General features: G+C 39.1%; 1 protein-coding gene across 1 annotated transcript in view; it reads right to left on the bottom strand.

The window, feature by feature from the left end:
* Nucleotides 1-22229, bottom strand: part of SLC16A10 (solute carrier family 16 member 10) — a 54800-nt gene that overhangs the window by 18061 nt on the left and 14510 nt on the right. The window contains exons 2-3 of the mRNA XM_032215455.1: nucleotides 8328-8472; nucleotides 4526-4958 (exon numbers count right to left, since the gene is read on the bottom strand). Of these exons, the coding sequence (XP_032071346.1) occupies nucleotides 4526-4958; nucleotides 8328-8472 (578 nt within the window). The remainder of the gene's footprint in view (nucleotides 1-4525; nucleotides 4959-8327; nucleotides 8473-22229) is intronic.

The following is a 22229-nucleotide window of genomic DNA, read 5'->3' as shown; positions in this document are numbered from 1 at the left end:
TTATTCCTTATTAAGAAACTAATTGTTCATTATTATTTATCTATCAATAAGTAACTGAAACTCCGATCTGTAGAGATCAAAATGAGGACTAGATAGATGAAGCACAGACCAGGCTTTTCTGATCTTATTCCATTCAAAAATGATAGCTCTGAATTGCTATTTTCATTGAACATCTAGAAGGAAGAAGATGCTTCTTGTCTGCTCTATTATAGTTTGCATTAGTTTTATTCTTGTGTTTGCAATTTTCAATAAAATTATATTTTCAAAAATAGAAGAAAGAAAGTAAGTGGACAAAAGTCTGTTTTACAAAAGCACATTCCTCCAACAAATCAATTTAAACTAGATAATTCTAGTTCTATTTTCCAATCTGAATGAGCCTTAGTACAATTAAATGAAATGACATTTTTTATTGTAAAGAATTAAATAGCCCTAGTATGTTAGTATTATATTGTACCATATAAAACATTATATCACTTTTTATCAAAAACACACTCTCTAACCCCTATTAAAGACATTGAAACTCCAGTGTAGAAAATTTATCTACATAATATATTATTTCTCTTTGGATATTCAATATTATATAGGGGTGAGTTAAGATAATTTAAATGAATTAATTATGAGATATAAGAAAAAGTGTAATTAAATTTCTTTACACCAATATCATTCACTATACACTGTCTATCTTCACCACCATCTTTATTTCCACCATATCAAAGACTGAATTATATGATGCCTTTTGTTCTTTAAACTTATTTTCCTCCCTATTTTTGTTTTGTTTGTTTGTTTTTTTGGTCTTTCTTGTCTTATATTGCATTTGCAATTTAATCCTGATTCATTTGTTATCTATGCCCAAACCACAAATGTGCTTTTATTTGCCATTTATTTTTGCATTTTATTCATATTCATCCAATATTCATTCATTCTCAACCCTCTCTCTACATTTTATTATAAACACTTACATATTTCTATTCCCACTACATTATACCAGTGCTTATATTAGTCTTTTGAAAGATCCAATCACTTTTTCTGTACTCTCCTGTCTCATTCCCATCCATTCATTCATGTGAAGAACTGTTGCAGGAACTGGGTATGTCTACTTTAACAGAAAGAAGGACTAAGGGAGACATGATAGCAGTGTTCCAATATCTCAGGGGTTGCCACAAAGAAGAGGGAGTCAAACTATTTTCCAAGGCACCTGAGGGTAGAACAAGAAGCAATGGGTGGAAACTAATCAAGGAGAGAAGCATCTTAGAAATGAGAAATTTCCTGACAGAACAATTAAACAGCTTGCCTCCAGAAGTTGTGAATGCCCCAACACTGGAAGTCTTTAAGAAGATGTTGGATAGCCATTTGTTTGGAACAGTATAGGGTTTCCTGCCTAGGCAGGGGGTTGGACTAGTAGACCTCCAAGGTCCCCTCCAACTCTGTTGTTGTATTGTATCGTACTAATCTAACAGAATAATTTTTCACTAAATTTTGCCAAATTGCATCTATTCAGAATGTTGCACATTTTCTCCAAACTCATCACTTTTCTTCCATTCACTGGAAGGTAACATGTATCAGTTTGTTGATTCCCACTTTCACACATATCTATAACTTGTATGCCAGTCATGTGACATATAATTTAGCCCCTTTACTCACAATTTGTACTTTTACTTCCCTGCATGGATTCATCAGCTCCATTTACAAAGGCAGAGCACCTTAATTCAAGTTGTATCTTTCATATGCCATAGTTATTACCATGGCTTTAGTTATTTTGTACAACACAAGGTGTTATATATAATGCTATATGCTCTTCCATAAAAGATTATTGTATATTTTTCCAAACTACCCTATGGGATAGATTGGGTTGAAAGCCACATAGTCAGCTCCTGTGCTGAGGGAGGACTGGAACTTTGGTTTCCTGGTTCCTAGTGCAGCACATTAAACTACTACACGAAGCAGATTACAGTAGAGATGTCACAAAGTCATCCCATGTCCTTCCATGGCTGAGAGTAGATGAACCTGGCCTCTATAATCCTAGCATAACAGCTTTATTACTACACCACATTGACTCTTTTGAAGTTGAATTTCTGGTTGTTGCTTTTTGAGTTAGCAAGTCTCCTCTGAGGCAGCAATTGAAAATTCTCTCTTTCAAAATTAACTTACTAAAACTTTCACTGGCCCAACCAATGTTGTCAATCTTGACATGGCCTCTACAGAGTCGAATTAAAAATATATCAGCTACCCTTAGTCTGAATTTATGCCTGATTCCAGTGCCTACTTTTCTCTAAGTTGTTGCACCATTTTTTTTTCAACATTGAAATTTCATGTTGTATTCACACAATGTCTGAGATATATCCATATCCCTGCCCTCAGGTCAGAATTATTCCTTTGGTGTCACAAAGTTGCTTCAAGGGAATCCAAGGAGATGCACCTAGAACCATTATTCCCAAATTTACTTCTTCCATCAACTAAGTCAGTGTAATCTTTTTTTTAAAATGTGTCATTGTGCCTGAAGAAAAAACCTCTGTTATTGCCTGCACAGAATAAGAAAAACAAATGGAAATAATATTAAAAGGCAAGGACATTGAAATCAAGAAACTCCCTTCCTATGACTAAATGCAAACTTATATTGTTTAATCAATTCTAACAGTTAATTATTCAGCATCAAGTTTCCCCACCTCAAATTTCTGGGCTTCAGAAATCACCAAGAAATCACCAAGAAATCACTCTGAAGAAGTACATATAGTCTTTGACTTGTGACCACAACTGAACTCAAAATTTATGTTGCTAAGTAAAATAGTTGTTAAGTGAATTTTGTCCCATTTTATGACCTTTCATGCCACAGTTGTTAAGTGAATCATTGCAGTTAATGATTCAGTTACTGCAGTTACTAGCACAGTTCTTAAGTGAATCTTGCTTCTCCATTGGCTTTGCTTGTCAGAAGGTCACAAAAGGGGATCACATGCCCCAGAACACTGCAACTGCCATAAATATGAGTCAGTTGCCAAGCATCCAAATTTTGATCACGTGACCACGGGAATGCTGTAATGGTCATTAGTGTGAAAAATGGTCATAAGTCAACTTTTTTCAGTGTCATAATTTTGAACAGTCACCAAATGAATGGGGCTAAGTTGAGAACTACTGTCATGTCAGCAAGGTCAGACTACAGTTATCAAATTTACCAGGCATTAAAAGTATGAATTAAAATCTTAAGTTTTTCACATTTTATTGTCAAGCATGAAAACACCCTAAACTGAGGAGTCCGACCTCCTGCTTTCTATCTTTGTTTTTCTCAGGATTCATTGTCAGCAGAAATACAACAATAAAGATGGCCCAATGGATTTCATTTCATCGCTTTATCTTACCCAAGGTGTCGTGAAAGAAGGGGAAACTGAATAGAGTAGAGTAAAAAGATATGGAGGAAGAAGTGTAATACAAAGCAAGAGAGAGACAAAAAAAGAACTACATGAATACTAAAATATGTATAGTTGCAGTTACATCTATAAACTTCCAGCTCTATCGTGCCACATGGGGGGATGCACAAATGTAAAATTCCCTTCTCATATAACATACAGCCAGAAAAGTGGAAATTTTGAAATTGATCAACCAAAAATATTTTCCTAATATAAAGCAGAAATGAAAAAAGATACAATAGATTTTCTAAAAAAACAACATCCCAAGGAGTTGTTTCAGAAATGTAAATTCATTAATTTGAATCAGTTTCAGAAAAACTGTATAAGTTCTTAGAAATGTAAGAAAAGTTATTTAAAAATGAAATGTGAATTAACATTTTAAGTAATAAACATGAACTTATATCTTGATTTTAAATTTTATCACCCAACTATAAGGTTTCTTTGCCTTATTAAATTTCGTCCTAGGTTCAGACGTAGGAGAACAAATCCATTCTTACTCTCCACATGTTAGAGTTGACCTTAAGGTTTTTAAATTTATCATTTGGTATATAATATCCTAATTCTATACTAGATATGATGAACTGCACATATATCTAATAAATAAATATGTATCTGTACAGTCACATGACTGTATCTCAACGAAACAGACCAAGATGTTTTGCCCCAACAAACAGTTCCTTTGCTTTTCTTTTTATAGCACACAAACATAATGGATTTATTAATTAAGTTTTTATTTACTCAAAAAATAAATATGATCTGTAGCATAAATCAGGATCTTAAACAGACTTCAAACTATGAAACATAACAGGTAAAAAAAGAAATTATGACTGAAGATTTCTTAGTTTAGCAATAATCCCCAAAGACTGGTTTTGAGCCAGCAACTATTTCATTCATATCTTAGCTTTTGTCTTAGGTCTTAAGCGAAGATTATGCTCTGCAAATAATTGTCTGAAGATTAATATAACTTTTTACACAAATTAAATAAAATAAAGGAAATAAAGAAATCTTAACTGGTCTTTTGTTAAAAAGAACATTTTTTAAAAAAAGCTAAGTATTTTAACAAAGTTTATCATATTCACTCATGTAAGCAATAAAATATAAAAACAGAAAGAACTACGAATACTTACTAGATGAACGTAAGGTATGAAATATCCAAATAAAGCAGCTGGAATTCCCAGTGCCCAGATTCTATAACTCAGAATTTTGAAAATGGAAAAATTGCACACTTCTTTAGCTGGAGGTAATTTGAACTTCTTCCCTTTTTCACTTTGTTTGGTATTAGGCGTGACAGGTTTGTAAGTAAAGCCAGCCAGGAAGAGAATAAATAAAAAAATGCATAGGATTCGAAAAGTCCCATAGAGGCCAACAGTATTGACCAGTTTATCTAAAAGAAAGGGCAGTGTTATAGTAAACAAACTACTCCCGGCGGTAACAATGCCATTCACTAGTCCCAGGCGCTTCTTGAAATAATGTCCCAAAATGACCAGGGATGGCTGATAGCTAAATGAGCAGCCAGCGCCAAATAAGATTCCATAAGTGAAATACAGCGGTCCAAGTGAGCTACAACAAATAGAAAACAGTGTTAACTGTGATCTTTGGCATATTTCCTTTTTTAATTTTTCAATTTTGTTTTATATATAGACATTTGGATATTTTTAGGAAATCAAAAATAATTTAGTACTTATGATGCTGGCTCTACTCTAAAATATTGTTTGTGTCATATCTAAAAGGCTATCTTTCTATAATGTTTACATGAGCCAACTTTTATCCCAAAAATGTACTTTTGCATAGTTCAAACCAACATTAATTATACATTAAATATATTTTCTGACACTATGTTTTTCACATGGTTTGCATAATAAAGACAAATATTTCTTGTGGTATGGAAATTATAATTCTATTATAGCCTAAAATTACATATAACCTTTTCTACAGTTATATCACATTGTTGATTCATATTCAGATTCTATTCCCATCATATACTTGATCATTTGGCTCCTATTTCCTAAAAGAACAGTAATAAGGTGTATGCTACATTTTGTTTTGTTATTTTCATCCAATTCATCTAATTTATGAAGATTAAATCAAACTGAATTTTATTTTTGTCTTTCATATTCACAGTCTCCAAATTTTTGATTGCATTTTTATATTTTGTAAAAAAAATGAGCATCCTCAATTATTTATAAATTACATCCATGTAGTACTATTATAATATATTATGCACATTATAAAATATACACCTAAATATATGTATTTTAAAAGAATGAGATAAATATAGACATTTTATTTTTTCTTGCACTCCCATGGATCATCTTGTGCATATCCCATTTTTGAGACCAGTATTCTAGCTGTGCCAGTAAATCCGTACCATTTGTAAATTTGATAAATGTACTGTTTATCTCTTCTGTGGGCATATAAAAAAGCATCTTCTGAAACGTTCATTAGCTTACTGGAAGTGTCAAGAGAAGCTTCACAGCATGATTGAAATGCATGAATAGAAACAATTTCCAGCTACTGGAACTGGTAAATGAGGCCGAAAGCAAAACCACACATCCACTCTACTTCCAGAAGTGATTAACTAAATAGATAAAGAGAAAATATCTCTACTAAATATTCAGATGGAATGTAAAGTGCTACTATATGCACCCTTAATGATCCAGGGATGTATAATAGAATTTTTCCCAATACTGTACACCATTTTAAAACCCTATGCCTTTTTACAAAGTACTTTGAACAATCTTTTCAAATTTGAAAAAGAAGATCTGAATGATTTTGTCTTGAACAAATGGTGTAGAGACATATGCAGGTAACCTTGAAGAAGGAATACAAGGGCAGTTACATAAGCATTAACTTAGTCCTAAAAGAGAAGAAAGTGTGACAAAGAAACTCAAGATTGTCTGGCTTTGATTTGCTTAAGTATAAGGTTCAGAGGAGAAAGAAACTGTTGTGCTTTCAAGATTCTGTTCCTATACATTATAATCAGTGGTGAGCTACAAATTTTTTTAACAACCGGTTCTCTATGCTAATGACTGGCTGGCTCGGAGTGGCCAACTCGATGTCATATGCGTCAAGGGGTGCTTCACCTCGCCTGCCCTCTCATGACCGTGGGGATACTGCAATGGTCATAAGTGTGAAAAACGGTCATAAGTCACTTTTTTCAGTGCCCTTGTAACTTTGAATAGTCACTAAATGAACTGTTGTAAGAATTACCTGTATAAAAATACAAAAAGCTTCTTTGCTTGCAAAAAGCTGCCCTAAATACCAGACATTAGATTAGAAATGGGGAATACACATCGAAGATCAATGAGCTACAGCTGTCCTTTTCCTCAGCGATACCTGCACCTGGAGTTACAAATCAGGCAGGTTGACAGAGCACATTGAGGAATTAAAATAGCTAAAATACAAGGATAACTATCAGCAGCCTTGCTGCAGGAAATTTTTGCCTATGAATAAAGCTATCTATTTCTTTATCTCTTAAGTGCTAACACCTTTTGTGGGCTCTTAAGGAAGATGGGGGTTGCTTTCTCCCCCTAATCATGTGCCTTGCCCACTCTGAAGCAATGCAAGAGACTCCTGTCCCAAAGGTGCTTTTTCAAGAGGCAACTGGACTTTCTGGAAACCAAGAAAGTCTAGTTGCCTCTTGAACAAAGTACTTTTGGGACAACCATGACCTGGATGACTGAAGAATCCCCATAGACAAGAGACTCCTGTGCTCAGTGAACTGACAAAGTGCAGTTTCCCACCCAAGAGAAGCAATCTTTAGATCCATTTGCACCACTTTAAAGATACCAGCTGGTCTCACTCATCTCACAAAATATCCTCAGGTAATTATCCAGATTTAAGGAAAGATCTCACGCCCTCAGAAAGGCAGTAGAAAAATCAGACAGAATGCCAAGCTTGCATCCTGCCTCTCAGCCATTTCTTCTATGGCTATGCTAACCCTTCTGTAAATAGGTGTTTTAGCAGTGTTGGAAGTATACTCCAAAAAGCTTAAAACAACCCTTCAACATTCTTTAAGGAAGTCAAGCCCCAGGAATGAAAGTACCACAAAAAAAATCTGGGGGGGGGGGGGGGGAACGGACTCCGGAGAATCTCAGTCTATAGACAGAAAGTCTGGACTTAAGGCTTATAATGTAATAATCTTAACCCAGAGGCAGTTTCTGAAAACACTTAAAGCAGCAAGGCAATTAAGATAAGGATTGGGCTAGAAATACAGGCATACCAGAATGTTTCCTTCCTGCCTCCCTTGCAGGATTAGCCCTGTAAAGTGGGAAAAGATTTTTTCCAATAACCTGTTCTCCGAACTGCTCAGAAAATTAACATCCGGTTCAGAAGAACGGGTGTGAACTGGTAGCAGCCTACCTCTGACCTCAACCATAAAACAGAGTTCCTGTGATCTGGGTGGAATCTGTTTATCTCAAAGCATTGACAAATAGACACAAAGAGTTCATAGCTCAAGAGCAGTCCATGCAAAATCTCACTATTTTCTTGAATATACAATAATCCCTGGGGTAACATGTTTTCTCACTTTCAATACAAAAATAACATAGAGCAATATGAGGAAAAGTTCATTTACACAAACCCCAGAAATGGCTGCTTAAATCATGCTTGATGACAGAACAAATCATGATCTTAAGAGGGTGCTGTTGGATTCTAAAGTGCTAGGATAATATTTTAAATATGACATAATTTTAGTGTTTTGATTAAAATTATGTCATATTTAAAGTATTATCCTACCACTTTAGCACTTTAGAAGCACACTTAAGATCTGTTCTGTCATCAAGCATGATTTAAAATCAAGATCATGATCCAATGATAGGAAGTTGGGAGGTTGGGCAAAAAAAATATTAGAGTTGTCAAGGGAGTGCCCAAATATACTGCTAGAGGCCAACTGCATTCTGAAAAGTCAGTAAAATTTAGTATTCTTACCGTACAAAGGAGCTTGAAAGGAGCCCAACGAAAGCCACAGCTGCTCCTACTACAGCTACTTTTCGACAACCAAACAAGTTGGTAAATACACTGACAATGGGAGAACAGAAGAAAATCATCCCCATCGATAAAGAATTCACCAATGCTACAGGAAAGATTAAAAATTAGAGTTGATTTAGCATGGCAGGTTTGATAATATGCAGTGTAATATTTATTCCAGTTTTCAGGTACTGTGAAACAAAATATGGCAAACGAATAATAATTTGTATTTTGAAAAGCTCAAGTGGACTTGAAATTTAACATTTTAAAAGATAGGAACTGGTATAGACATGTTTTCTATAAATTTGCAAATACTTATAAAGCTATATTATAAATATATATTGAAAACCACCCTAAGGGTTGGAAGTGGGAGATATATAGATTATTGAATGTGCATAAATAAATATACAGATAAACCATTATTTGAAAGATTGTTTCCCATCTTTTTTTTTAATGAGATTTTGACATGACAAAATAATTTCTTGAGACTAGAAATGGATATTATATGACTTTCTACTTGCACAAAGACTGATACTGCAGAGTTTGGAAAGATCCTTTATCAATTACAACAATCTGAATATCTTTTCTGTCCATATGTCAATAAACATTGTACTTCTCAGAGACTCTTCTGGAAGATAATTTAGAAAATGAGACTGCAGAACTATTTATAGAAGTTTTTATTGCTGATTTAATTGCTTATGTAAATAACTATAATTTGATATTAAAAAATCTCTTAACAAGATGCTTCTTGTTTAATTAAACTGTAAGAGATTAATTCTTTTCACATTTTCCCTTTACATACAATGTTTCATACACAAAACACACACACACACACACACACACACACACAAAGATGACATATAGAACTTATTTCCTTATTGTGCAATAACCATAGAAAACGTAACTTACATGAAAAAGAGGTTTAATGTGATTTTACTGGAAGTAATTGTCAGGTTCAAGTAACCTATTACTATCAAGTAACCTGGCTACCTATTAGTCTCCGAATCCGCTTCAAGGTGCTGGTCGCCACCTATAAAGCCCTACACGGCATCGGACCTGGATACTTGAGAGACCGCCTCCTGCCGATTACCTCTCTCAGACCAATTAGATCGCACAGGTTGGGTCTCCTCCGGATTCCATCTGCCAACCAATGTCGGCTGGCGACTCCCCGGGGGAGAGCCTTCTCTGTTGCAGCTCCGGCCCTCTGGAACGAGCTCCCTGTTGAGATCCGGATCCTTACTACCCTCCCGGCCTTCCGCAAAGCCACCAAGTCCTGGCTGTTCCAGCAGGCTGGGGGGAGCTGAGAAGCATCTACCTCCATAGAAATTGTGAATGTTGGTTTTGTTTTTATTATGTTGTCTTTGTCTTGTTCCCCCCTTTCCCTTGTCTTTTGTGAGCCGCCCGGAGTCCTCCGGGAGTGGGCGGCATACAAGACAAATAAATAAATAAATAAATAAATAAATAAATAAATAAATAAATAAATAATCAGGAATAGGAGTTGAGTTCAAAGCACTAAAAGTCTATTACATGCTACGGATACACAATAAATCGATCTACTAATTGTCAAACCAAATTGGCATTAGATAAGAGTCAATGGAGGGAGAATATAATGACTCCAAACTGATGACACATTTGACCCCACTATCAGGCTTAGTCTGCTCATCTCCTACAGTAATTCTGTCGCTAAGCAATGCAGTCATAAAGTAAAATATCATGTGACTATACCCAGTTTATGATGTCAGTTCCAGTTGCTGCCATTAAGCAAATCACCTCGGTCAATAAGAATGAAGTATTATGACCAAAACTTGAGACTTCCCATTGACTTTGCTTGTTGGAAGCAAACTGTGAGGTCATGAATGGTGATCCTTGACCACAGGTACACTGCAATAGCTGTAAATTCAAGGACTAGTCATAAAACTCCTTTTCAGTGCAAATGTACCTTTGAATGGTTGCTGAACAAACAGTCAATAAGCAAAGACTACTTGTAGTTTATAAAAAAAATGAATATAATTTTTTTTATATCCACTCCAATATATTATACCTGAACTCTCACTGTAAAATTACCATAAGTTAAAACTATGGATGGTGATGATTACTTACAAACTGAACAGAATTCTTCATAGCTTTTTTGAAACAATAAATACTTAGTAAATATTTATATATAAACTTTATCAACTAATGTTGATTATAGTTACTAAATTAGCTATAAATTCAAGGGCATGGTAATGAAAATAATCTTTTATGGCTATGAACATGCATATCTGCAAGACTGTCTGCTCCAAAAGGAATCTGCCTATCGGATCATCTTCAAAGACCCACAAGATCTTATCTATGGTAGACCTTCTCTTCTGGAACAGCTGGTCCATCATCCATATCAATGTTCTGCAGTGGTATTAATATTCAGATGTTTTATAGAATACAGATGGGCAGGTTTTTTTGAAACCAGGGCTGAATAATAAGTTTTGTGGGGACAGTGGCTATTAAATTCAAAACTACTGTGTTCTGGGAACTTTAAAAGGGTTAACAAAAAAAAAAAGTCTACACCACCCATCCAAAGTCACAAGTTTTGCTACTACATTTTGGGAGGCAGCAAAATGTGCCAGATGCCTCTGCCTCCCAACTGCTCTCTCTCTCAGATTATTATTCTCCTACAGCTATCAATAGAAGGGAAGCAGGGCTCTGTCCCTCATATCCAGCTGTATGCTAATGAGCTGAAACTCTGGAATGATGCTGTTTATAAATTTTAACAATCAATCAATCCCCATGAGCTGCAAAAAATTCAACTACAGACTTCATGCTAAGGGTGCGCTTTTAAACCATTAAGATTCTAAACTTCATTAGACTCAAAAAGTCCTTTAAAAAGTACTTTAGAGAAAATGAATGGTGTAAAAGAGGAAAACATTTGGAGCATACAAATCTTTAGTGCCTTAAAATCAGAGGTGGTATTCAGCAGGTTATGACCAGTTCTGGAGAACCGGTACCGAAAATTTTGAGTAGTTCAGAGAACCAGCAAATACCACCTCTGACTCACCCCATCCCCATCAGTCCCAGCTGATCAGGAGGAAAAGAACGTTGGTCTTACCTGAACATGTCTTTTAGGTGATGTGGAGGGAGGGGTCACGGCAGGGTTTTATCACAGCCTGATTGGTCTGTTAGACTGAGAGAAAACTTCTTAGCCTTCAGCTATCCCATTGGCTCCCAGTTTCCTTGATGGCGAACAGTGTCCTTATAGCAATAGCAATAGCAGTTAGACATATACCGCTTCATAGGGCTTTCAGCCCTCTCTAAGCGGTTTACAAAGTCAGCATATTGCCCCTAACAACAATCCGGGGCCTCATTTTACTCACCTCGGAAGGATGGAAGGCTGAGTCAACCCTGAGCCAGTGAGATTTGAACAGCCGAACTGCAGAACTGCAGTCAGCTGAAGTAGCCTGCAGTGCTGCATTTAACCACTGTGCCACCTTGGCCACTGCAAACAAAACACACAGAGACCCCAGGAGAGACCTCCCAGCCCTCCCCTGGACCTTAACTCAACTAGCTAGGGTGGGAGCGTGACCCCTCCCTCCACATCACCTAAAAGACACGTTCAGGACCAACATTCTTTTTCTGGTGATGTAGTGGGAGGGGTCATGGCAGGGACATACTTAAGCTACAGTCCCAGGGAGGGAAGAAGAAGGATCTGGGGGAGGGGCGACTGCCACCTGTTAAGGGATCCTTCTACTGAAGGATGCCTCAGCCGAGGCATAAACGTCCAGCCAGTAGTGTTGTATAAACGGAGTCAGAGAGGCCCACGTGGCCGCTTGGCAGATGTTGTCAAATGGGGCCCTGGTGGCCCAGGCCACAGTCGTGGCGGCACTGCACGTAGAGTGGGCGGTGATACCTGCAGGGGAAGCCTGACCCGATGTTTCGTAGGCAGTCATGATGGCCTGTCTCAGCCACCTCCCTATGGTGGATGAAGAAACCCTAGATCCCAGGGACCCCGGTCGAAAAGAGACAAACAAAGCCTCAGATCTGCGTATTGTCGCAGTCCTTCTTAAGTAAATCCAGAGAGCCCGGCGCACGTCCAGCCTTTGCCAGAGCCATTTGCGCTCATGGGGAGATCTGGGCAAAAATTAGGCAGAATCACCTCCTGAGCCCTATGGAACGAGGTATTCACCTTTGGGAGGAATGTGGGATCTAGGCGGAGGACCACTCTGTCATGATGGAACTGACAGAGGTTGTCCCTAGAAGAGAGAGCACCCAACTCGGATATACGCCTGGCCAAGGTGACAGCTACCAGGCCCTGGAGGGATCAAGGTCATGGCTAGAACACCACCTCGCAAACGCCTTCCAAGTGGAGTTGTATATTCTAGTGGTGGAAGGCCGCCTAGAAGCTTTGATGGTGGCAATGACCCCCTCGGACAGATTAACACTCCTCAGGAGTCGCCGATCAAGTGCCAAGAGATCAAGTGGAGCCACTGGGGCTCCAGGTGTACCAGGACCCCCTGACACAAGGCGATTTCCTCCCGAAGTATCCTCCAGGGCGGGGAGACCGACCGTTGGATTAGGTCCACAAACCACGGTCTCCTGGGCCAGTAGGGGGCGAGTAGGATGACCTGAGCCCATTCCCTGACTATCTTCCTGACTGTCCCGGGAATGAAGGGAATGGGAGGGAATGAATAAAGTAGGCCCACCGGCCAGTGGCTCCTGAGAGCATCCGTGCCCTCCGCCTCTTGGGACCAGAACCGGGAGAAGAAGCGCGGTAACTGGGCATTTCTGGGTGTGGCAAATAAGTCCACCATTGGCGTGCCGAACTTCTGGGGAATGAGGTGCCACTCTCCATTGTCCAGGGTCGCTCGGCTCAGCCAGTCTGTTTGGTGATTCGTCACCCCGGAGATGTGCTCTGCGCCTATGGAGGCTAGGTGTCGCTCCCCCCACATCCCCAGCCATAGGGCCTCCTGCCACAAGGACCGGGAATGTGCCCCCCCCCTTGGCGATTTACGTGTGCCTTTGTGGCCACGTTGTCCATGAGAAGTAGAACGTGTTGGCCCTGAAGTTGATGCTGGAAGTGTCGGAGTGCTAGCCGCGTTGCCTTCAGTTCTAGCCAGTTTATGTTGTGGCAAAGATCCACGGCAGACCAACGACCTGGGGCCATGTTGGAGTCCATTACCGCCCCCCCAGCCAAAGAGCCTCGCATCCTTTGTTACGGTTACTCTGTCGGGCTCCCAGAATGAGCCCCCCCATTATACCGCTGGGAATAGCCATCACAGGAGGGACGAGCGGACTTCTAGTGTTAGGCGCAAAGTGCGGTTGGAATTGCTCAGGCGCCTCTTTTGGGAGGGGATCAAAGCCAACTGGAGCGGACGTAGGTGCAGCCTGGCCCTCTGGTACAGTAGACTGGGATCTTAAACTCGTCTTTGCAAGCTGACTGAAGTGACAGGCTTGCTGAGGCGCGGTAGACTGGGACCTGCGTTTGGCCTAGACCACGTGTTAACTTCAAAATGGCCACCGGAGCTCCGTCGGAGTGTTTTAAAATGCTCCACTTTGCCGCTGCTTGAAAGGGCTAGTTGCTGGAGGCTCCCTAAAGTCTCCAACGAGCTTCTGAGGACTGTGAGGGAGCCTGCGACAAAGGAGCAGCTGGAAGTCCCCTGTAAGGCTCAGCTGAGGCGCCCCCTCGCCTCTTTCATGTCAAAAAGCCTCCGAATCGAGCCCCCGTGTGGTGGGCTCTTCTGCGGCTGCGAACGGCCCCCGGCACCCCCGCAATGGCCCCGGGGATCAGCACAGGGAGCCTGGCCCACAGAGGGAAAGGGGAGCTGCCCTACGGGCCTTCCCCACTGTATTAGGGCAGCAGGACTGTCCTATCTGGGCGCAGCCGAATTTACTCAATTTAAGTAATTTAGACAATTTAGAATAGCCAATAATATGAATTAAAGCCAGGAATTGTAGAAATTTCACTAGTAAAACCGTTTCCTACCTAGAGAGCCAAATCAACAGTCCTAGCACCAGAAAGACTGAGAGGAAACTGGGAGCCAATGGGATAGCTGAAGGCTAAGAAGTTTTCTCTCAGTCTAACGGATCAATCAGGCTGTGATAAAACCCTGTCGTGACCCCTCCCTCTATATCACCGGAAAATGGGGATTTTGCAGTAACCTTCCCCTGGAGTAGTGAGGGAATGGAGATTTTACAGTATCCTTCCCCTGTCATGCCCACAAAGCCATGCCCACAAAGCCATACCACGCCCACAGAACCAGTAGTAAAAAAATTTGAACCCCACCACTGCTTAGAATCCCAAAGATATGAGGTCTTTCTTATGTATACTGGTGCTCTTCAGTTAGCAACCACTTATTCAGGTACAATTCAAACTTATGACAGCTTTGAACAAATAGTACTTACAAAGACTCCCCCAAATTCCGGGTAATGGAGAGCTCCTGCAATCATGTTATTGTGATTGGAGTGCTCAGCAACTGAACCACATTTCAAAATTCTGTAGCATCTTGCAGTCACATAATTGCAATTTGCAACCTTCCCTGTCAACTTTCCACAAAGTTGATGGGTATTGAAGTCAGCAGGAAGTCAGAAGTCACAATCACATTACGTTTTTGCTTAACAAATCATGATAATTCATTTAACGATGGCAACCATGGACTGCCAGAACTATCATTATTGAATGGCACAGTCACGTAACATTGTACTTTACTGTTCTTTACAACTAAGTTACTTACCAATGGAAAGTCTGGTCCCAATTGCCATCATTAAGGAGGGATACCTGTATGCTGTTTCACAGTTTCTAAGGCTAAAGGCAAAATGGAATTCAGAATTTATGGACAGGGTCTTTGTCTATTTTAAAAAGTATATCTTTTATTATGAGTAGACTGCTCTTTCAGTAGACCCTATACCAGAAAGTAGCCCTCCCAGAATTTTGATTATACTGGCTGTGAAATGTGGAAAACTATCATAAAGTGTATAACAACATCATGTCCACTGGGATAGCTAAATTCTGCACAAGAATTAATAAGTAAATCCCATTGTCTTCTAATGTTTTATTTGTGGAAAAAAACAATAAAGATAGTGTAAGCATATTCTGCTGCAAGTTCTATTTAGTCTTAGAGTAAATTACTTTCAGATACTACAATGAAATTTGTGAATTTTATATAATGACTTATATTGGGGGGGGGGGGAAATGAACATCCCCAGAAATGTCAATATTCTGATAAATACCTTATTTGGCATTTTAAAAGCTTCTTGCCCTTATGATATTTTTTAAATTTGATGTAGAAAGCCTGTAATAATTTAAAGTTTTGGACCTGGACTGAAAAGGCCTTCACAAAACCAGTGAGTAATTTTGAGTCAAGCATTCTTTTTCAGTCTAGTTTACCTATGCTGGCCATACATCCTTTATTATAAAGTACAGTGCATTATTTCAACAGTTTTTAAGATTTATTTAATTTTTTTATTTCTTGGTTTTGTTCTTGAATTTTGCAAAGCAGTTATAAACAAAAACAATTTTATCCTTATGAACCTCTTTCATATTTGCTCCCTTTTCAATTGTTTTTTTCCAAGAAAATATGGTCATTGTAAATTTATCTCACAGGCCTGCTTTGGATCTAAAGTAAGGGAAACCACTTACACCCTATTCCTTTGAAAAGCTTTGAAGTTTCAAGAGAAAAAAAAATACACTATAATTCAATCAATCAGTCAGTCAGTCAGTCAATCAATTAATCAACCAGTGGTTTTTAACTGGTTTAACATAATCTTTAACATAATCTTTATTTCAAAGAATTCCTCTGAAATCCAAATTAATCTCATAAAGTCTCCTATAGAATGAAAAGTATAGCTAGATCCCGTCTCTACATTCACGGGAAGTGGGTAGGCGGATCTCTACATTTTTGGGAGTGGGGTATGCTGGCCAGCCTGCCTGGAAAAAAGAAAAAATAAGCAGAGATAACAAAGAGTAATGGCAAAAGAGAAGGCAGTCAAGGGAGTTAAGATGTTAAAGTACAAACTCTTCTGTTCCTTAAAATGTTAAGCAGTTACATCAAGGAACCCTTCTGTAATGTAGCTGTCCACATTGATACAGATCTGTTCAACTACATTCTTGAAGAATGAAATGTTCAGAGCAAGCATTCTGTTTATATTATACAAGTTTACCAAGTTCTTTCCTTTTCTAAAAGATCTTGTTTCTTGCTGCAGGCAAGGAATCCACACAGGGATTCCATTTTAATCACACTGTACAATTTTTCCTCTTGAGGGAGAAAAGAATTACCTGTCAATGTTACCTATGTCATACATGGTGTTTTAGACACCATTCAAGTAGAAAACAATACAATAATCAAAAAACATTAAGGGAGAAACCACACCAGAGATGGGTTCCTATCGGTTCGGACTGGTTCAGCCAAACCAGTAGTGGTTGCCAGCCTGGATCCATGCCTCCAAACTGGTTCCCCGATCGGCGCAGCATGTTTTTCCCCATTTTTTAATGTTCTGTGCATGCGCAGACCTATTTATGGGCAACTGCACACACATGTAGAGCAAAATTGTACGGGCCTCAAACCAGCAGTAATGCCGGCAGCAACCCACCCCTGAACACACCCTATCAAACCTGGAAGGCCAAGCCACCATATATAAGCAAACAGTAAACCTCATACTTTAATATTAGCAAGGATTATATAAATAGACTTAAAGTTGTTACAACAATGATTCACATTTAAATTGGAAATGAGAAAATTAACATCAATACTGGGATTTAGAAGGAACTAAAACTTTAACCAAACTAAAATTTTTAGTTCTGTTTATATTGCTATATAACAGTGATGGCAAACCTTTTTTTACAGCGTGCCAAAATTGTGCATGTGCATGCTATTGCTCGCACGTGCATGCCCACACCAATTCAATCCTCCCTGCCCACCTGTGCATATGTGTGCGAACCCCCGCGTACGCACGCACGACTCCTCCCCAGCCTCTGGAGACTTTCCGGAAGCCTGGGGAGGGCTCCAGAAGGACAAAAATCAGTTGGCCAGTGCACACATGTGCGCCAGAGCTGACGGCTGGCGTGCCAGCAAATATGGCTCCATGTATCACCTGTGGCACGTGTGCCATAGGTTCGCCATCACAGCTATATACCCATTTTATTTAAAATAGTGTGGTTTAGAAACTACTTTGAATATCAGAAAAGTATGGCAAATATACCTGAAAAGATGGTAAAAATGAAATAAATTCTCCATCTCCAACGCCTGAGACACATTGATTCTATGTCAATGTCTATTGATTCTATGTCTATGTGCACCCAGGTTCGCCTGGTGCACCAGTTGCGCCCCTACCTGAACCGGGAGGCTCTCACAACAGTCACTCGTGCCCTTGTGACCTCTAGGCTGGAGTACTGCAATGTGCTCTACATGGGGCTGCCCTTGAGGAGTATTCGGTGACTTCAGCTAGTCCAGAATGCAGCCGCGCGAGCAATTGTGGGTGCACCTCGCTTCACCCACGTAACACCTATCCTCCGGGAGCTGCGCTGGCTACCTGTCGATCTCCGGATACGCTTCAAGGTGCTACTTGCCACCTATAAAGCCCTTCATGGTAGTGGATCTGGGTACTTGAGAGACCGCCTACTGCCGATCACCTCCACACGACCCATTAGATCTCATCGTTTAGGCCTCCTCCGAGTTCCATCCGCTGGCCAATGCCGACTGGCCACCACGCGGAGGAGAGCCTTCTCGGTGGTAGCCCCGACCCAATGGAACGATCTCCCCGTGGAGCTTCGTACCCTCACCACCCTCCAGACCTTCCGCACAGCCCTTAGAATCTGGCTATCCCGTCAGGCCTGGGGCTAAAGAATGTAATCCGCCCGAATGGTATGAATGTTGCATTTTAATCATGTACTGTCTTATATGTAAAAGTCTGTTTTCCCCCCCTTCCTTTTGATTGTGAGCCGCCCTGAGTCCCCCCAGGGAAAAGGGCGGCATACAAATAAACAATCTAATCTAATGTCTGGAAAATAGCTATCAATCATTTGAATGCTAGATATCACAACATTATAAAGTCATTTATAAATGCTTTTTCAGAAAATTCTTACAATTGTCTTTTTTAATTGAAATTTTAAAGTTCTAGCATATTTTGATATGCTGAATGAGAAAATAAGAGAAACTAAGCAACACATTTTCCCTAGCACATAATAAATTATGGTTTAATCAAATAATTTTAGGAATCCAACAGGACAACAAATAAAAAAAGACTCTCTGAAATTCAGTGGCACATAAATTTAATAAATCAGGTGTATTTCTACAAAAGTTTGGCCAATTTTCAAAAGTAATTTCCACTCAGAGAAAAAAAAATTCTTTATTAATTCCCAAGTAATTCTTCTTATAGTTTCTATCAGTGAAAGTACCGGATAAATGTATTCTAGACACACACATACACACAGAGAGAGATTCAAATTCAAAATGAGAAAGAATTAATTGACCATAAGATGAACAACCTGCCCCCAAAATGTCATGGATTCTCCATCACTGGAAGTTTCAAAGAAAATTTGGACCAGTGTGCCTTTTTGGCAATAGTGCCTGCCTTCTGAGGTGATTTTCCTCTTTCAGGAGATCCTTTCTCCTCCCATCCTTTTAACTTTCTGCAAATTATTTAAAATTTGGTGGTTCTCCCAGGGCTTGGGCTAGGATGGTGGCTGATCCTCTTTGGATTTTTTGGTTCTGCTTTCTGATCAACTGCATTCTTTTCTTCTGATTGTTTTCATAAAAAATATTTTCAATTTTTAATTGTAAGCTGTGCAAAGCTTCTGTGGAGTTGGGTGGGCTTGAAACTGAATGGATGTATAAAATGAATGATTTTTTAAAAGGAAGTGCTCAATTGGCTTAAACATAATGCAATCTTTTTCATTTAAAGCAGAGTGTTAGGCCAGCTTCCGTAAAATACATTAGGGAGCTATAATGATGTACTTTAGGAATCCAGGGGAGACAGGTAGAACATCTTCATGGCAAAAATAATGTATCTAGCAAGAAAATAAAAATCAGATGAGTAGTTTAAAACCAGTCAAAGTCATTTTCATTTGTATACTGTATCCATTTTAAAAATGGGCAAATTTCCTAGATTACCATGTTACAAACTGGTCACATTCATTGTTTCATGCTAGTTGCATTCATCTTTTCATGCTGATTTTAAAGACAAAAAGAAACCCAAAATAAAAAAGCAATGCAATTCCTCCCATCTTTAAAACCCTGAAGCATCAGAAAAGTCAGCAAGCAAATTAACAACAACAATTTGCAATATAGCTACAAGGACCATTCTAGACCAATTCCTGAGATTTCCTTGGTAAATTTATTTTTTCCAGAGGAGGATTGGCATTGCCTGCTTCCTAGGGCTGAGAAAGAATAACTGGCCCAAGAATTGGCCTTGTGCCCAAGAATAGGAGGAAAACTCAGTCTCTTGGTTTCTAGCTTTAATACCACAACCACTACACCACACTTCAACATTTAAAAACATCTTGCCGCCAGATCCATTTCTGCAGTTTGTTAGCCAGACAAGCAAATTAGACATATGGTGCAAATCCAGAGTTATAGAACAATAACTGATTCTAAACTGACCTAGGAAAAGTATGCAGACATAATCTCTTAAATATCACTTGCTAGGGAACATAAGCAGAAGACTACTATTGCATTGGTTACTGTGGGAACAAATGTTCTTCCCAGATTCTTAAAGAATTCAATGAATGCTGGTAGCAAAAGATAGGAATCTAATAGAAGCCTATGTAAAGGAAGGATGGCAATGTTCACAAATTTCAGTATTCCTATGGTCACTACAAGGTGGCAGAAATTAAATTCACCTTGTGAAAAGCGAAATAATGTTGAGTCAGATGAAACTTTGGGTACATGAATAGAAAATTCCAGGGCTGTGTGCTATGCTTGGAAATCACCACCACCATCCTACACTACATCATCACAATAACACTATCCCAGAAAATGTCAATAGCAAATCATTTCTGTACTCTTGTCAAGAAAAGAACTTGGAGATGTCCATACAATTGAACCTGAAGAGTCATTTCTTTTTCATTGTTTTAATATATTCCAATGACTTTAAGCATCATCACAAAAGTTAAACAAATTTGTCTGCAAAACAAAATACACAAAATGAAAGGGGTCTGGTCTTCTCTTTCTCGCCGCACTCAAATGACAAATCAGCTATAGTCAGCTGTTACCGTATTCTTCGGACTATAAGACTCACCTTTTTCCCTCAAAAGAGAGAGGGAAAATCTGGGTGCATCTTATACACCTTGCCTCCCGAAACCCCGCCCCCTTTGCAAAAATGGGCATCCATAGCCTTTAGGAGACTTCCAGAGTGCTCTTGGGGGCTGGGGAGGGCAAAAATGAGAGAAAAACAGGCTGTTTTTTGCTTCCCCCCCCAGGAGTACTCTACAAGCCTCCTAAAGGCTATGTATGCCCTTTTTTGACAAAAAATAGACCCGTTTTTGTGAAAAATGGGCCATTTTTGGGAGGTAGCAGAGTGCAAAAACCTTTTTTTTAATTTGCCTCTTCAAAATCTTGGTGCGTCTTATACTCCGATGCATCTTATACTCTGAAAAATATGGTATTTCAAATAGGACCTGGTGACCCAAACTGTGCTTAGTCATCTCACAAGTGCAATGAAAAAATCTTGATGAGGGAGGAAAAAGTGAATTCTATGCTGCAACTGCAGGAAGTCACACATCTAATATTTTATGGAGTGAGACTGACAAAATAATTAACCTTCCACCCACAGGGAAGCTGTGATGGTGTTGTTTCCCTTCATAGTGGAAGAGAGTGCTGGGCTGAAGGCTTACCCCTTATGGAGAAGTTCCCTACCTCTTTAATCACTAAGATACAACAGAAAGTCCTGAGCTTGTAAACTGACATTCAGAAGACCTACTTCTCTTGGTCAAGGAGTTCGTTTGGTTTTGTTTAACAAAGCTAGGCATGTTTAAACCCTAAAATAGGGACTCTGAATAGCTTAGTACCTTTGAAGGATTCCAATAAGAAGACTAATCTTGATTTGTACCAATTCTTCAGCAAAAGTTGTATCTTAGTAGCCATGTTAATTTCCTACCATAGTATCTTCCATGAAAGTGGCAGAATTTGTTCATATCCTGCCTGAACATCCTGTTCCCTAAGAAGATGTGTTGAGCTGAGCGGTGATGGGAAGCATAGTGGGGTGGCAAGGATATACAGTTACACCACTGGGGACTTTTGTCCTGAGTTTAGTTACCATGAAGCTTTTCATTCCAATGCTGAAGAGCAAACTAAACATGATGGAGAACTAAAATAAATGAAGGGCATGGAAGCAAAATAATAATAATAATGATCCTGCTTATGGAGGGTACCCAGGTAACATGGATGGCTAATGGACATACTGGGTATGAAAACTCTGGATCAGGAAAATTTAAAGAACGGATGCAAAGATGGGGCTATCTACTGCTATAGGAAAAAATGATCAACAACTTATAGCACATTCCTCAACTGCAGAAGAAATGGTGACAAATTAGAAACATAGGTTTATCATAAAACTACTCACAGCAGTCAAGTGCTCCATACCAAAGCAACAATTCAATCTCCCACAAGAGCTGTGTAAGAACTCTATTTAGATTAGCACAAACACCCTGCCTGAACATCAGGGAAAAGGAAACAGAACACCTATACAACATCTTCGCACAAAATGGATACCCATGCAACTATATTTTTAAAAATATCTGATATTCAACCTACTACAACACAACCAACACAAGCTATGAAAAAGATAACAATGCCATACATCAAAAACAATGCCATACATCAAAACCAATAGATTATTACAACTACATGACATTACCATAGCACATACAATTATAACCCTTCAAAGCATCTTAAATAAGCT

This window comes from Thamnophis elegans, chromosome 4 (assembly GCF_009769535.1).
Source record: "Thamnophis elegans isolate rThaEle1 chromosome 4, rThaEle1.pri, whole genome shotgun sequence".
NCBI classification, from domain to species: Eukaryota; Metazoa; Chordata; class Lepidosauria; order Squamata; family Colubridae; genus Thamnophis; species Thamnophis elegans.
Note: the sequence above shows the minus strand (reverse complement) of the source record. Positions and strands in the feature narration are given on the sequence as shown.